General features: G+C 38.6%; 1 protein-coding gene across 2 annotated transcripts in view; it reads left to right on the top strand.

The window, feature by feature from the left end:
- Positions 1 to 16,103, top strand: part of ndst3 (N-deacetylase/N-sulfotransferase (heparan glucosaminyl) 3) — a 67,672-nt gene extending 51,569 nt beyond the window's left edge. Inside the window, exons 7-15 of one of the 2 annotated variants that reach the window (XM_033972580.2) lie at positions 4,664 to 4,846; positions 4,968 to 5,064; positions 5,780 to 5,903; positions 6,375 to 6,549; positions 6,822 to 6,992; positions 7,523 to 7,632; positions 11,640 to 11,742; positions 14,116 to 14,226; positions 15,176 to 16,103. In XM_033972580.2, coding sequence (XP_033828471.1) covers positions 4,664 to 4,846; positions 4,968 to 5,064; positions 5,780 to 5,903; positions 6,375 to 6,549; positions 6,822 to 6,992; positions 7,523 to 7,632; positions 11,640 to 11,742; positions 14,116 to 14,226; positions 15,176 to 15,205 — 1,104 coding nt within the window. In that variant the 3' untranslated portion in view covers positions 15,206 to 16,103. Of the gene's footprint in view, positions 1 to 4,663; positions 4,847 to 4,967; positions 5,065 to 5,779; positions 5,904 to 6,374; positions 6,550 to 6,821; positions 6,993 to 7,522; positions 7,633 to 11,639; positions 11,743 to 14,115; positions 14,227 to 15,170 lie in introns of both variants that reach the window. The other variant, XM_033972587.2, reaches the window with a different exon arrangement.
- Positions 16,104 to 16,507: the final 404 nt, after the last annotated feature.

The raw sequence follows: 16,507 nt of genomic DNA, 5'->3' as shown, positions 1-16,507 counted from the left end.
GGCACACGGGCGTGAAGGATGCTGCTGCCATGTTCACAAATACATCAGGACTTAGACGTGTTCGGAAGAGCAGTGTTATGTGCTACTGTATGTGTTGCCACGGTAATTACCAAGTGTAGGAAGGTGTCATGGTTTTGCCAGTTTGTAGCACTAGTTTTCCAAAGCTGGTCTAAAGATTGAGCAACCCAGACTAAAACGAATTCAAATTAACGTAAAGTCGACACAAACTTGATACGGAAACTCTAACTAGATCAAATCAGATTATTAATTTTGGATTCTGTGAAGATTTTTGGATTCCTGAATTTTTAAAAAAGACGTATTCTGCAGAATCAACTTTTCAGAGCGTTTTTTCCCTGCACACTTTACTCTCCCGAAGTTGTATTAGGACTGATTCATGTTCAAGCAATCTTTAATCTGGTATTTTCAAGACGCCATATTGCAGATTAATCCGTGTTTTCACTTCCACCAGGATACGTCCACTGCTTTGTGCGTACTTCATTTTCCAATTTTATTTTTTTAATCTGTGATACGCGTAGGACTCGTCAGCATCGTGTAGTCATTTTTGCACAACTGATAAAAAATAAAATCCTGCAGCTATCCGTAGGAGGGTCCGACAGCTGTTGTGATGACATTTACAGCAACGTCACCTCCCATTGGTCAGCGCGGAAGTCGATTTTTGCGATTACAATGTCCAATGTATGTCCAAATTATAATATAATGACCACAGTACCAAAGATTATAACTGCGAACTATACTGTATCGCATAGACAAAGTACACACAAGCGCAATCTGTCTTCTTTCAGATTTGATGTACCATTAAGATCAACAATGTCTCGTACCACAGCGCTAACAAGAGATGGTTTCGGAAATAAGACATCTTCGGACGCTTAGAACCGCACACGAGCTCAGCAGCGTGAAAGATGATACTGTCGTCCCCACAAATACGTGAATAAAGGAGCTTTGTGACATGTATATACTTGCTCCCCCATTCCTCCTTGTCCCCTCTTTCTCTCTCTCTCTGTCTCTCTCGCTAACACTCCACATCTCTCTTTCACACATGTCACTTTTTTGGAAAATCATCAGTATTCCGAACGGCATTCCAGGTCGGCCGGACGCTGATCCATCAAACTCACCGACACTGTGTCTCTTTGTATCTACGGCAACCTTCAGCATCCCCTGGCAGCCTCCCTGTCACCAGCTAATTCACAGTGTGTGTACGTGTGCGTGTGTGTGTCTGTGTGTGTTGTTACTCGCACCGGGAGGCCTGTTCCACAAATACAGAATTCACACGTGCTCAGTGCAGTCTAATAATTCATATCTTAATGGCTGGTGATGTTTTATCCCCATTCTTGTCCAGTCCTCCAATCACAAAAGGAGGTGTCCGCTAGTCCGTATAGCTGCTATCTTTGCTTGTCTCTTTGATCAGCCCATAAAAGCACTGAGGCGTGGACAGATAGCCTAGACCAACACATTATCGCTGCTGCCGCTGTGTTCGCCGCACACATTAACGCTCACCGTCTAACTGGTGTCTCGCTGTACCTCTGCCTTCTCCCAGTGGCTTTGGGGAGTTTTCTGCAGACACACTCAACTTGGCAGATGTAATCTTTCTCAGAGTCAGAATCAGAATAAGTTTTATTGCCGTTGTCGGTGAACAAACTAGGAACAAAATACACAAATAAGGAAGTTGCCTCGGTGTTACGGAGCAACATTAAACAAAGAATAATAATATAAACTATGATGCAATAAAATAAGGGCGTACATTTAAATAAGGAAAAAATAGACAGTACTGTATATATAAACGGACCTAGCTAACCCGCTAGCCGCCATGTTCCAAACAGGAAGTGAGCGTGGGTGTGCGTCTGCTGTTTGTGTTAAGACTTCTAATAATTTCTTCTGTCGATTTAAAACTATTTAATGGGATTATGTTGCATTGTTGTTGTTGTGTCAGTGGCATCAAATAGTTTTGATATTATCATTTATGTACGTTTCTGTAATGATATATATGTTGTTATCAAGGCAGGCCTGTTAGTGCAGCATATCTGCAAATTTGATTTATTTATTTATGTATTTATTTGTTTGTTTGTTTATTTTTTCATTTATTTATGTATTTATTTATGCATTTATTTATCTATGTATTATTATTATTATCATCATCATCATCATCATCATTTTATTTTTTATAATTATTTTTATTTTATATGTTTTTTATTATTTATTTTTTATTTTATTTCAAGCACACGCATCAGGCACACCCAAAGCACATCTCACAGATTTGTTTCTATACAAGCTCAAAAAAGAGTAGGAAGAAGAAAACACATTAAGTCCCACTCCTATTCCCAGTATCAGGCTGATACCATCATCAGGGAAAACATTTATTAAAATCAGAAAACATAAAATAAACAACCTATTACAATTCAAATTTAAAAAAAAGACTACTTGATTGTTTTTAAATGTAGAATCGTTCAGTTTGTAGTGTTGTTTTAATACTTACTATGCCTCAAATTGCATTAGCGTTAACATCGAGACAAACTTCTCTCTTTCTAACAGTGTTTTATTTGTGTCGTGTTTGACATATCGTCAGTGACATCCACACGCAGCTCCCTGTCCACCGCCTCATCTTTAAATATTTATTAATTTTAGCATGACTCTGCATAAACCTCATAGAGACAGAACAGGAGAGGAAGTCGTGACGCCGACAGTGAGGACGCCGGGCGCTGTTATTCTCAGAGCCTATTCTGCTTAATGACAATGACATAAAGCTTTTTTTCTGCGTCTGATCATGATATTAGTAGTAGCTGTGGACTAGCAGTAGTATTTGTGTTAGGCATCGTGTCTCTATGGCGACTGTAAAAGAGCTTTGTCTAAGTGAGTTTTCTGTCATCGCACAGGCGCTATGAGTATTGTGGCTCTTTCCTTAACTTCACTTAACATCAATCACAGTTTATCTCTCCTTTGTCTAATACTTCAGACTGGATTGCTTTAAAAGTTGTATAATCTTTCTTAACAAAAAGTTATTCTGTGCAGTTTGATGGCACTGGACACATTCTCTTTTTCAGTTCATCACAGAGAAATAATGTGTTTACTCTTTGCTGCAGTCACAACAAAGTAATTAGATTTACTCAGTCCTTCAGTAACACAGGGTCTGGGGAAATGAGATTCTGACTTGAGCAATATAAAAGAAATGGCCTGCTGTATCTTTGGTCTTTTTCAGGCTTGTTCTTGTTTTATTTAATGAGGGATCGTACGCTCTGATTGACAGGTGTGATTTGGTTCACATTGTAAGTCTGCTTCATGTACAACACAAGTCATTGCTAATTCTATAGTCATCTGTGGTCCCATGGGCATTGTGTAGTAATGAGAAGAGCACACCGAGTACACTCATGCAATACAAAACAGCCTCATAGGTTTTTATATAAATACAATTTTAAAAATCCAGCATTGATAGAGGACATTGTTTATGCTCATTAATACGTCCAACTAGCTGAATTATACGTACCTTGATTTGGACATTTGTACCTGCACTACAAACAAACTAACACATCCTTACTGCGTGTGGATTCGCCTCTCCAAAGACCTGACCTGTAACTTCATCTTGTGGCATCATATGCTCATGTTCATGGACATAGTTTAATGCCGCATCTCTGAACATTCCAGGCAAAGCCATAACAAAGCCATGGAGATACACAGGTGGCAAACTTTACACTAGAAACGTTACGCAAGTGCAACTTTTTACGTGCACTTTGTAACCAGCTCAAGTCAGGCTCATGACCAGAGGTGACAGAGCCTTTTCTGTAGCAGCGTCCAGACTATAGAATAGTGCCCTCTGCCTGTCAGATCCTCACCGTCTTTAACACAGTTTAAGACGAGACTGCAAACCCACCTCTTCGCCCTGGCATTTAACACTAGCTACACAGGATATGTTAGTGTTTTTTGGTTCCGTATATTTATTTTGTTTTGACTTTTATGTGAAACACTTAAATGTTACTAAATAAACTTGAATTGTATTGAAATTTGTCTCATCATTCGTTATTTTACCGACGATATGGTTCATTTTCAGAAATCATTAACATGGTACTGTGCATTGCCAAAAAGTACTTGTGAATATCATAGTCTGACATATGTATTTATTTTTCCAGCATGTTTTTAACACTTGAATTATTTGCGAAAGAAATACGGCCAATAACTGTGATCCTTCTGCTGTCTGTTCTGTTAATGCATCTATTTTAAAGCAGATGTATTTGGCAAAACTTTTTAGAGGTTTTAACCATGTGAATGTGGTTTCCCATTCTCGTTACAAACTCATAGTTGTTTTTGGAGTGATTTGTGCATGTTTGAGCAATCTTTAATCACCATATTCCCCGTTTTCACCGCCACCGGCATACACCCACTGCTCTGTACTTCGCTTGTTCTCTGGTTTTATTTTATTTTTGATCTGTAGCTATTCATCGGAGGGGCCAACAGCTCCACAGCTCTTTGTTGTGATGACGTTTATGGCGACGTCAGCTCCAAATGTGCAAATTATATATATAAATAAAAATATAACAAATATAACATAGTGATCCACAGGTGTCGCAGATTATAACTATAGAGCAGACACAAGCACAATAGATCTGCTTTAATATCCCACATGAATCATTGTGTTGTCTTTGTTCTTGTTTTGTAGATCAGTATATTCATGACACACTTGTCCAACTACGGCAATGACCGCCTGGGCTTGTACACTTTTGTCCACCTGGCCTCGTTCCTGCGCTCCTGGACCAACCTCCACCTGCACACCCTGCCCCCCCTGCAGCTCGCCCACAAGTACTTCCAGCTTTTCCCACAACAAAGAAACCCACTGTGGCAGGTGTGTTTGCCCATATTGAACCGTCTCTCTGTAGCTTTCGCCTTTGTAATGATATAACCTCATTATGTAAGCTTGTTTGCTCTGCCGCTATGTTTAAAAGTGTTCATTTGTGCTCCGGCAGAATCCATGTGATGACAAACGGCATAAAGACATCTGGTCCAAAGAGAAAACCTGTGACAGATTACCCAAGTTCATGGTGGTGGGGCCTCAGAAGACAGGTAAAAATGGCTTAAACGCACACTCACATACATGCATGGGGCTTTGTGCGTGCAGGTGGGGAGCTTCCACATCAGAGTCCATTCAGTTAACAGTCTATGTTCTTTGGTTCAGACAGAGACAAAGGAGAGAGGGGCTACACTCCTCTTTACACCCGCGTACTATCTACTTTAAAAGCCTTGGAATAAAGCCCCGCTCACCCCTGTGTCTCTTTGTTCTTCCTGTCGGTGAAATACAAAGCGCTGACTATAATCACCAGTGCTACCATCTTGTGTTTTTGTAAAGTTGTACTGGATGATGACACAGATGTTTAATTTTATTGAAGATTTTTTGCGGTGCAATCTCTGTGTTTGAAAATTGGATAGTGGGCAAGGGCAGAGGAGCAGGATGTGTGAATAAGTGTAAGGAGAAGTGAGCCGCTGAGGGTGAGACAGAGGGCATGACCGCAGCCCCAGTGCGGATTGGTGTCAAATAGTTTTGAATCGTTTTATGGCTAGTTCCGCACACACATACACTCACACACATGCACTCACACACACATGTGCACACATACGCATGCGCACACTGTGTATTCTCGGCAAGATATAAATCTGGTTCAGAGGAAAAAGTGGTGGTATGGATCAGTGCTGACAGCTCTCACACACAGACACACACAGCGCTCGACTCTCTGCTCAGCTGAATTAACGAGCCACTTATGAATTATGCCCTTTCTTACAGGGACGACAGCACTTTATCTCTTCCTCCTCATGCACCCCTCCATCTCCAGTAACTTCCCCAGTCCTAAGACATACGAGGAGGTCCAGTTCTTCAACACCAACAACTACCACAAGGGCATCGACTGGTGAGGCCTCTGTTTACCTGCTGTAGGGAAAAGTGAAAGGAGCCACTGTGAGGACACAGCACTTTGAAACCAGTCAGAAGACTTAATGATACATTAAGCACTTGAGTTTGTCATCGTCTTGAAAATGATCCTTCGCAGTCTGCATCCAGAAGCCAACAGACATATGGCTGCTTAAATTGACCCATAAAAGGGTTACTTACTGACAGAGACAGCTGTTGCTTCCCAAAGTCATCCAGAAATGACTGAGGATTCTTTATTAACCACTGTTTAAATGACACTGCATCTTGGAGATGGCAGTGTAAAACCAGAATAATGCAGTAATAGGCACTTGGAGCGTTTGACTTTTGAAATTGTACCTGACTTTGAGAGTGTGTAATTGCAGCATGTGTGCTGAGCTCTTTGATATTATGTTTATCACTGATGTGTGTCACCACTAAAGCCTTACACTCTCTCCTCTTTACTGTGCTCCAGGTACATGGAGTTTTTCCCTGTGCCCTCTAATGTTAGCACAGACTTTCTCTTTGAGAAAAGTGCTAACTACTTCCCTTCGGAGGACACCCCACAAAGAGCTGCTGCACTGCTGCCCAAGGCCAAGATCATTACTCTGCTCATCAACCCGTCTGACAGGGCCTACAGCTGGTACCAGGTACACTACATGTGTACAGCCTCACAAACGTGCACACTACATCATGTTCAGCTCCACTTCTCTATTGATTAGAATTGAGTGTGATTTCATGCTATGATGTGTATTTAATAGGGCAGATTTATCTATTTGATAAATGTAAAAATTAGATCTAAATCTATAACCAATTAAAAATATGTTTTAGAAGTAAATTAATATTAATTGCTGAGGTAATAAGAAATAGGGAATCCAGAATATTGTATATACAATTTCTGTTTTATCCTCTGCGGCTGAAGCATCAGAGAGCCCATGAGGACCACGCCGCCCTGAAGTTCACCTTTTATGATGTCATCAGCGCTAAAGCGGGTGCTCCAGCTGAGCTGCGCTCTCTGCAGAACCGCTGTCTGCACCCGGGTCTGTACTCCACACACCTCGAGAGGTGGCTCACTTACTACTCTGCCAACCAGGTGAATGCTGACTCCACACGCTCACATGTAACACAGCACTATGTTGTTCTGAATTATACATGCTCAGTGTATATGGAGTTGAACCATAGTTCAGTGATTTAACCACTGCTTGTACAATGTCAAATTTAGATGTAAAATCTAGATGAAAAATACAAATAAAAAGGAGAGAGAAGTTCCCACATTGTGATATGTGTATGTGCTCAGGGATGGGGGTGGCTTCAAACTGTTTAGCGTCCCATGTTCGATCTTTTATTTATACAATGCTGTTTTTATACTTGAAGATTAAATAACAGTTACATAACATGCATGTATCTGTTTTTAGTTCTGTTTTCAAAGTATCTGTATCAGAAAAACCTGGATTGGTGCCTCTCATATAAAAAAAGAGCACAATGTGCTGAATTCAATCTGAACACAAAAAGTAACTTTTAACATTTATTGACAATGTACTCGCACTATATTTTGTTGTATCATTTGTAATGTTTCACATTTTTCTAAAGTATTCTATTGTTTCAATACTGCTGTGTGTTTAGGTGATGATCATTGATGGTCACCAGCTCAGATCTGACCCAGCCTCTGTAATGGATGAAGTGCAGAAGTTCTTGGGAGTGACTCCTCACTTTAACTACTCCCAGGCCCTCACGTGAGTGTCACTGATGCTTCTTTTACAGCTGAAACTTTCAGGGTTCAATCTGTAGAAACACTGACATCTAGTGGTGTGTGGTCTTATGTTGCACTATGGTCACAACAGTTTTTAGCTTTTCTGAAGGAAATAAGATACATAAGTTACTACAAGACATTTTAATACATAATAATACATAAATCAAATATGTTTGTGTTTCAAAATGTTTCTTATATTTTGAATTGCACATTTTTATAGTAATAGTACTTTACAGAAACTCAAATAGTAAGTTTGCATATTGATGTGTATTAATGTATAGAGAATATGTTTAACACACACACCTTGTATATTTGTATATTTAGTTCTTCTCTCCAACAGAAAACACTCTGTTCCACCTTGTGATGTCATCATGTGGTAATACAAGCGCTCCATTGTGTTTTCAAACTCCATACACTTCACTAGAATCATTTGGATAATTTCAGAGCTAGAATTGCAGATCTCTATTGAGCTAAAGGTAAGAGGAGCTGTTAACTTGAACACTAACCTTCATGACATCACAAGGTGGAACAGAACATTTTGAGGTCTGGAGATGTAGATGGACTAATAATAAAGTGTTATTCAAACATGTGTGAATGAAACAAAACACAACTCCAGGTCTGTTTTTGAGGAGGGAACAGCATTATAACATGGCTTAAAGTTCACAAGAGAACATTTTGTGTTATCTAAAAAATCATTTCATATATTTCATCTATAATTCTCATTATACTGTGTACCATGTTAAAGCAGCCCTGGTATGTATGTAGTAGTAATATGTGTATTTGATAATAACTATACTTTATGTACGGATGCAGGAGTACAGAATTCTACTTGTCATGTGATACTGGACACTAGTGATGGGACTTGTGGCTCTTTTCAGGGATCCGAAAGAGCCAAAAGACTGGCTCTTTTACAATTTATTTATATGCCAGAATCCAATGTGAGAACTTAATTTATCTACAATTTAATCACAGAGAGGAATGACCAAGGCTAAGAGCTGTTTAAAATAGTTCAAACTGACTGAGCAGGTTAACACCAATTTGACTTTTGTAGAAATTATAACTTTGCAACTTTAAATTAACAACCAAAATGGAGCTCTCCACAAATCCCATGAAGAATATATTGAAACTCTTTCGCAGAGTTGTGTCTCTCTCCCCAGCCCCTCCACCCGTGACCTTTAGGTGGAGGAGTGTCCAGAGGTAAACTGTTTACTCGTGGAGCACCTCTCATCACACGGCGATCTGCTCTTGAGCCTTCACAACCTCCAGACAGGGACATCCAGACTGCCGCGCGCACATGCATACCAATATGTCTGCAAACACAATCATCTTGACAGAATAATGAGTGCGTGTGCTTTGGCTAAAGGCCGAGCTACACAAAAGCCTAATCTTTCCTTTCTCTCCTAATTCTGGCGACTTGGCAGCGGCTGACAGATACTCACATCTACCGCGCATTTGTTTAATCCTCTTTTCCTTTTCGGCGCTGTCCTGGAGTCCCGGATCCTCTTAACTTTTCTTTATTAGAGCACTCATGCGTATAGATACAGAACAATATTTGCCCTTCTAATCGTTTATTCTTCGATGAGTGGCAATTAGAGACAGAAATGGCCGACAGCAACAAACAAGAAGCCTCACAGACAAAACATTTGAATATTAAATGTAAAACGCAGACATTGTTGCTGTTTGAAGCTGCCAGTTTATTCGTTCAAGCCACTTAACCTTCTGCTAAACTCAAGAGGTAACGCATTTATCGGCTCGTGTTTGAACATTTGACATTTAATTTGAGCGGATCTAAAGTTATATCATAAAAATGAAAATATGTCACTAAACAAAAGGCAGGGCAAAAATGGACAAAAACAAATGAAATGAAGTTGGTCACAAACATTTTTATACAGCGTTTTTCCACCTCAAAGCACTTTACATCAAGGAAACGCTCACCTATTTATTTTATTTTGTTTTTATGTATACAGGGAGAGCCCAGTGAGAGTACGCAGTCTTTCCTTTTTATGGGCCCTGTTAAAATACTGAAAAAGAAAAAAAAAAACAGCCAAAAGCTCTTTGTCCCATCTCAGTTCTGGCCAGTCCTTCAACTTATGACTCATGTGACCTTGTATGTTCTGTATCAATGATTAACAAGCAGTGAGTGTATGAAGTACATTAGTCCTTTATATATACACTGCCTGGCCAAAAAAAAAAAAAGTGTTGCCACCTGGATTTAACTAAGCAAATAGGTTGGTGTTGCTGCAGTTGATCAGGTCTAGGTTCAGCAACAGTCTGTGCTGAATGAGGTCAGCTGACACCTGAATATACTGAATGACCAGGGTTTTTTTTTTTTTGGTGGTGAGTTTTTTGGGGGTTTTTTTTGGCCAGGCAGTGTACATTTCACACAGTGTTGTTCAGACATTCATACTCCAGTGTACACAGACGCTGGGGGAGAGGTGGGTTAAGTGTCTTGCAGAACAGGACAAAACAACAGAGTTCATCTGTGGGAGCTGGAATTGGACCGTCAATCTGTGGGTCATTATTATTATTATTATTATTATTATTATTATTATTATTATTATTATTATTATTATTATTATTATTATTATTATTGTTGTTGTTGTATTATTATTATCCCAATGACAATTCAAACAACAACGTAGCAATCCATCAGAAATGTGCAAAAACAAGCCTGTAAAAGTTGAAGTTCAAGTATTGCACAACATGGATAAGGAAATGTATTGTATTTTTTATATAAGATAAAGTTGGTATTTTGTTTATCTCCAAAATAACTACTGTGATATTATCAGTTATTTATTCCTCATCTCTGCCAAAGATTTAGATATGTAAAAATGCCATATTAACACGCTTTTAACACGCTATTAACAAGCTTTCTTTTATAAGCCTGTAAACGACATGAAGTGGTTGAACTCAGATCAGTGATGTTCACGCAGGGTTTTCAGGTTTTCGTCGGACTCGCTCAGCGTCATTCCATTTCCTAATTCTTGTTCTGTCCTGGTTCCTGTAATTCCTGTCATCTTTGGTCACATGAAAGATAAATTACAAAGCACATAGTTTGACAACTTCTTCTGTTTCACATAGTTTTTTGGAAGTATATATTTTTGCTATGTACTTTGATGTTATACTTACAAGAAGAAGAATGTCGTTCACAAAATAAAAAATAAAATAAAATAATGGGAATACTTTAAAAATTCCTTTATATTTGATCGTATTTTGTTGTTTTAAAATAAATAAAAACAGCTTTTAATATTAATTTCCTTAAAATAAATAATACAGACTTATTCTGACCATGTTACACAAAAATAGACAAATTTATTCCTGTAATGTTTGAAAAGAAGACACCTTACTTTATATTGTATTGCTGAATTAACCCCCCGTAGATATTTTACATGTGTCCCAGTTGTCTTCATTGTGTAATCTCTTGTGCTCCTCGGTTTGACCCGCAGAAATTCCAAACCAGTATTAGTATTTCCTGAATTAAAAAGCTCCAATTGTGTAACTGACAATTTAAAAAAGAAGAAACTCTACTTTATGTTGATTTGCTGGATTAACCCTCCGTAGGTGTTTTACGTGTGTCCCATTTGTCTTCATTGTGTGAGTTCTTGTGGTCCTAGGTTTGACCCACAGAAATTCCAAACCAGGATTAGTATTGGGTGTGGAATGCTTAATTAAAAATGTGTAAATGACAATTAATAAAAGAAGAAACCCTACTTTATATTGTATTGCTGAATTAACCCCCCATAAGTGTTTTACGTGTGTCCCAATTGTCATCGTTGTGTAACCTCTTTTGGTTTTAGGTATGAGCCTCAGAAATTCCAAACCAGGATTAGCATTGGCTGTGGAATGCTTAATTAAAAAGTCCCATTTGTGTAACTGACAATTTAAAAAAGAAGAAACCCTACTTTATATTGTATTGCTGGATTAACCCTCTGTAGGTGTTTTACAAAGTCATCCCAGTTGTCATCATTGTGTAATCTCTTTTGCTTTTAGGTTTGACCCTCAGAAAGGATTCTGGTGTCAGCTCCTTGAAGGCGGAAAGACCAAATGTTTGGGGAAGAGCAAAGGAAGAAAGTACCCTCCGATGGAACCTGAGGTATGTTTGTGTACTGCGAGGAACCTGAGATATGCTTGTGTACTGCGAAGATACTGATGGAGAAGAAGGGACAGCCCATGACCCAGAATCTGTAGCATATTTCCCAAGACAGAGGCATGTGATGGCCAATAAGAAAACTACAACTTCATTATGAAATATGGAGAGTGACATAGCGGCCACAAGGGGGAGCCATGAGATCTGAGTAAAATGCAATCCATAAATCTCTGGGATTGAACTGCAGCTGAAATGACAAAGGGATCACCCGAATAGACCCTTTAAAGTGTTATGAGAATGTTTAAAACTCTGTTACATTTACATTTTCAAAGGTACCTACAATCAGATAAATGCTAATTGCTTTCCGTAATTTGAAATTAAGAAATAAGATGCAATGTTGAATTTCTAGATAGAAATGTTAGTTTGCATCTCTGTTAAAGCAAGTGAAACATATATTTTAACATAGTACCTGTGTGGTATTGTGTAATAGGTCTATTTATACAGAAAAGTAGAGAAGAATACACACATCAGAGACTGTTCCATTGGCTTTGATTGAAATATATACAGTATTTCCATTATTGTTGTTGTAGTAGGCAAGACTTTCTGACTTTAAAAAATACAATATTCTACTAATTCATCAAAAGTGTAGAAATATTGTCTTCACCTGTGATTTTTACAGCTCTTTTTCTGTAAAAGGAAAATGAATAAACACACATCCCCATACTTCAGTGCAATAGATACAATAAATATGGACGGTTTTATACAACAAGTACGACACACTCCTGCTCACCACGGCCGGGTCTGGTTTGTACTTGGATGAAGTGATGCGTGTGCGAGTGTTGAGTGAATGAGTGGTGATTGATGGTGCAGATGAGCAGCCTCACCTCCGCTTACCCCAACCATGTATGCAGTGAATGAATAATGCACTAAAGCTCTTTGTGTGTCTTGAAAGCCACTTTATAAATCCAATGATTAATTAATTACTGTTACTTAAAAAAAATAAATAAATAAATAAAAAAAAAAATATATATATATATATATATATATATATATATATATATATATATATATATAAAATCACTCAAGTAGCAGTAAACATATGCTGGCAGAAAAGTACAGTACTACCCACCTTTACCATATTTGAAAAACACTGAAATCTGACGTATTCATGAATATGGAGCTGCAAATCAAAACGCTCTTCATGTCATTACACAGTGTACTGTAACCATGACATTATTATAATTATAATTATGGAAGATTACTGGTTTCAGTTAATTAAACAACATTTGATTAATACTTAACATATAATCAGTTAAATACAATGTTAAACTGCAAATACCTGTCTAGTTTATACCGTAGATTAAATTCTAATTACAGGTCTATGCTTGGTACAGCGATGAGACGCTCTTATCATTATTATCAAATGAGCTGTTTGTGTGTGTTCACTTTCTCTTGACATTCTGAGGACATTTCACCATTTAAAAGATAGAATGATTTGTTAATTGCTACGGCAACAGTGCAAAGTATAATTAAAGATTTTTATTTAGCGTATGACACGTGTTTCCAGATTATCAGGACAATAAAAGCTGTGATTATTGGATTAGTTCAACAATTGTAATTACATGACTCACTGATTTATTGTCAGGAGTTTATTGTCTATTTATGACCGCTGTAGTGTTCGAGGCAGATGACTTTATGGGTGACTAACCATTTTGAAAGAAATAACCATTTTTGCTTTAGATTGAATCCATAAATGCCCCATGTAAATCTGGTGTCTTAAAGTCACTTCAACTGACAAAATGTATGTGTTTTTGTATAGCACTTTTTCACCTTCAGGTCACTCAAAGCACTTTACATCAAGAAACCACTCACCCATTCACACACACTCACACGCACACATTCACACACCAGTATACACAGACACTGGGGAAGAGATGTGTCAGGTGTCTTGCCCAAGGACACAATGACAGCATTCGTTTCTGAGAGCTGGAATCTCACTGCTAAACTGTGGGTCAGTGGATCAGACCGCTCAATCAGTGATGTCAAGAGCGGGATTTGACCGCCAACCTTCAGATCAGTGGACAAACACTCCAACCAGTTATGTGTTCTGTGAATGCATTCAGCAATTACATAAATATTAACACTAACAACGTCTGAACGTAATTCATTTGACAGTTTAAAGACATATTTTCTCCTGGAATTCTGACATGCCCTCCAGCTCAGTTTTGCAATGTGACATGAGCCCAGACTCTGAATGACCATTTTTGCTCTTCCTGTCACATTCCTTTGCATGCTGGCTTCCTATTGGTGCTTTCTTTCCCCATCTCTTCATCTGTTGCTAATGTGCGTGTGGGTTCACTTGTGTGTTTGTGTACACAGGCTCGTGTGTATCTGTCTCGATACTACAGGGAGCACAATGTGGAACTGTCCAAGCTGCTGCACCGCCTCGGACAGCCTCTGCCCTCCTGGCTCAGGGAGGAGCTGCAGAAGGTCAGCACTATTCACTTACATAGACAGCTAGGGTATGAACGCAAAGGCCCTAGGGCACGTGTCAAACTCAAGGCCTGTGGGCCAAATGTGGTCCGCCATATCATTTTATGTGGCCCGCGAAAAAATAAATTAAAAGGTATAACTGTCTTAAAATATTAGTTTATCAGGAGATACACTGTTATACAGCCATTTTTCAAGTAATAAATATAGAAAAGGTTTAAAAGTTGCAGTTATTTTACGTTACATTTACTTACATTTATCTTACAGTTACTCCTGGCCCTTTCAGAGCAACCATTTTGTTGATGTGGCCCTCTGTGTAAATGAGTCTGACACCCCTGCCCTAGGGTGTACTGCTCAGTCACTGCTAATGCCGCAACATGGATGCACGGAAAACACACAGAAGGCCGCAGAACTATTAACGTATTAAATTTTCTGACCAACAATTTGATGCCAGATGTTCAAACAAATATACTCCCTGGCATGAGTCCTGGTTTGGGATTTTCAAAATGTCCTCTGGCCTGTGACCTCTGGCTTTATATAAAAATATGAATTTAATTGATGTTTTGAAGTGTTGTCTAATGACATCTCACAAACAAGTATGAAACCACAACTCTGAATACAATGAATGGTATTTTTAATAGGCCCAAATATATTATGTATGTAGTATGTCAAATAAACATCTAACCCTGGCAGCTAAAGAACAATTTTCTCCTGATTATCTTGATCTTTCATTGAGTGTTAAATAATATTCAGCTATTCTTCCCAAATCAGATCCAACCATTTGATAAGTCACATACTCTCCTCATTCATACTTGTAACATTCTCACTACACACCTGACTGGTACTGAATCACTCTATAAACAAAATAAGATTAAATTACTTTTTCTGTATCCTCTCCCCTGCTCTCCCATCCCTCTCTTTCTTGCTTGAACTCTTTTCTTAAGGTTAGATAACATTTGCGTCCATGAGGCAAGGTTAAAAGATCAAATCCGGGACGCTACCTTCAGATGCATCGTCTCCAGCCCTGACAGTGGAGTGAGAGCGTGGGGGGAGACAGGGGCGTGTTTTGTGCCTTGGACCATGTGCAAGCTGGGGCGCTGCTGTGGAGAAGTGCCAATCGCATGAGAGACAGCTAAAACAGTTGGGCTGATGACAGTGCTTACAGCCTCTTAAGATGGACTCTAACAAAAGAGAGGACAGGAGGTGCATGGGGCATTGGTAATATGCTCCAAAATCTGCAGCAAAGTTGTTTTATTTGATCCCACGTTTAATTTATGAAGCCAGGACAGCGCTGGTCAGCTGTGCGTGGTTGTTTGAGATGACTTTGCACTAAGTTCTGTTGTATGTTTCTCCACACGACAAAACGGGGCACCTGTGTGTTCTCATTTTTAAGTTTCCTCCACCAGGACTAAAGGGTACAAGTGCACAGGCTCAGGGCCAGTCCATGCTGTTATTTTCTCATTGTTTCGAAGAACCTTGTGTAGTCTGTTGGTTGTGTTTACCCTCACAGATGTCGCCCGAGGCTTTTGCTGAAAACTAAATGAGTCACTGAACCAAAGATCGGTGGCTCATTATTTTCTTATGACAAACCACAGAGGAGTGCTAAGACAATACAGCTGAGCACAAGTGCGTTTAAGCCCATAGTTACGACTCAAAGCGTGTTGGTAATAAAATAACCAAAAAGAAACGAGTGCAGAAAGACCCATAATTCCAGGACTCTAAAGTAGCCAATCAAGTCAACATTTGTTTTCATTTTCTTCTCAAAATGTGTTTCTTTTTCAAACCAGTGGCCTAAATTGTTTTGCATCGATTTGAATGCAAACGCCTAAGTGTTAAACACAGAAACCAAAATGAAATAAAGAGTATATCTGACAGCATCACCGTGTCCTCTTATCTTTTCTAAACACAATGTAAAGTTTTCCACAGACACAATTCTCTGCCTTATATCGTCCTGAGCTGTATACACTCTTTATTTGGTACAGTCTACATTCATCAGTGTGCTAGCAGTAAAAATAAAGTTACATTTTATTATAATTATGGCAGTAAACAATTATTATTATTATTATATACCCTTCATGCACTTTATCATTATTGCAGTAATAAATACAACAATGTTAAGTGCTTAGTGTTGCATGCATATTTTTTCTTATATTTCTTTTGTAATTATTAAAAGCCAGCTCAACCATATTGTTCCTTTGCATGAAAAAGTAGAGGTGTTGGAAACTGAAAATGCTTTAGATCACACAAAATACATCATAACAGACAAGGAAGTTTACCTTAA

Source organism: Periophthalmus magnuspinnatus, chromosome 1 (genome assembly GCF_009829125.3).
Source record: "Periophthalmus magnuspinnatus isolate fPerMag1 chromosome 1, fPerMag1.2.pri, whole genome shotgun sequence".
Taxonomy (NCBI): Eukaryota; Metazoa; Chordata; class Actinopteri; order Gobiiformes; family Gobiidae; genus Periophthalmus; species Periophthalmus magnuspinnatus.
The sequence above is the reverse complement of the archived record's forward strand: the minus strand, read 5'-3'. Positions and strand labels throughout refer to the sequence as shown.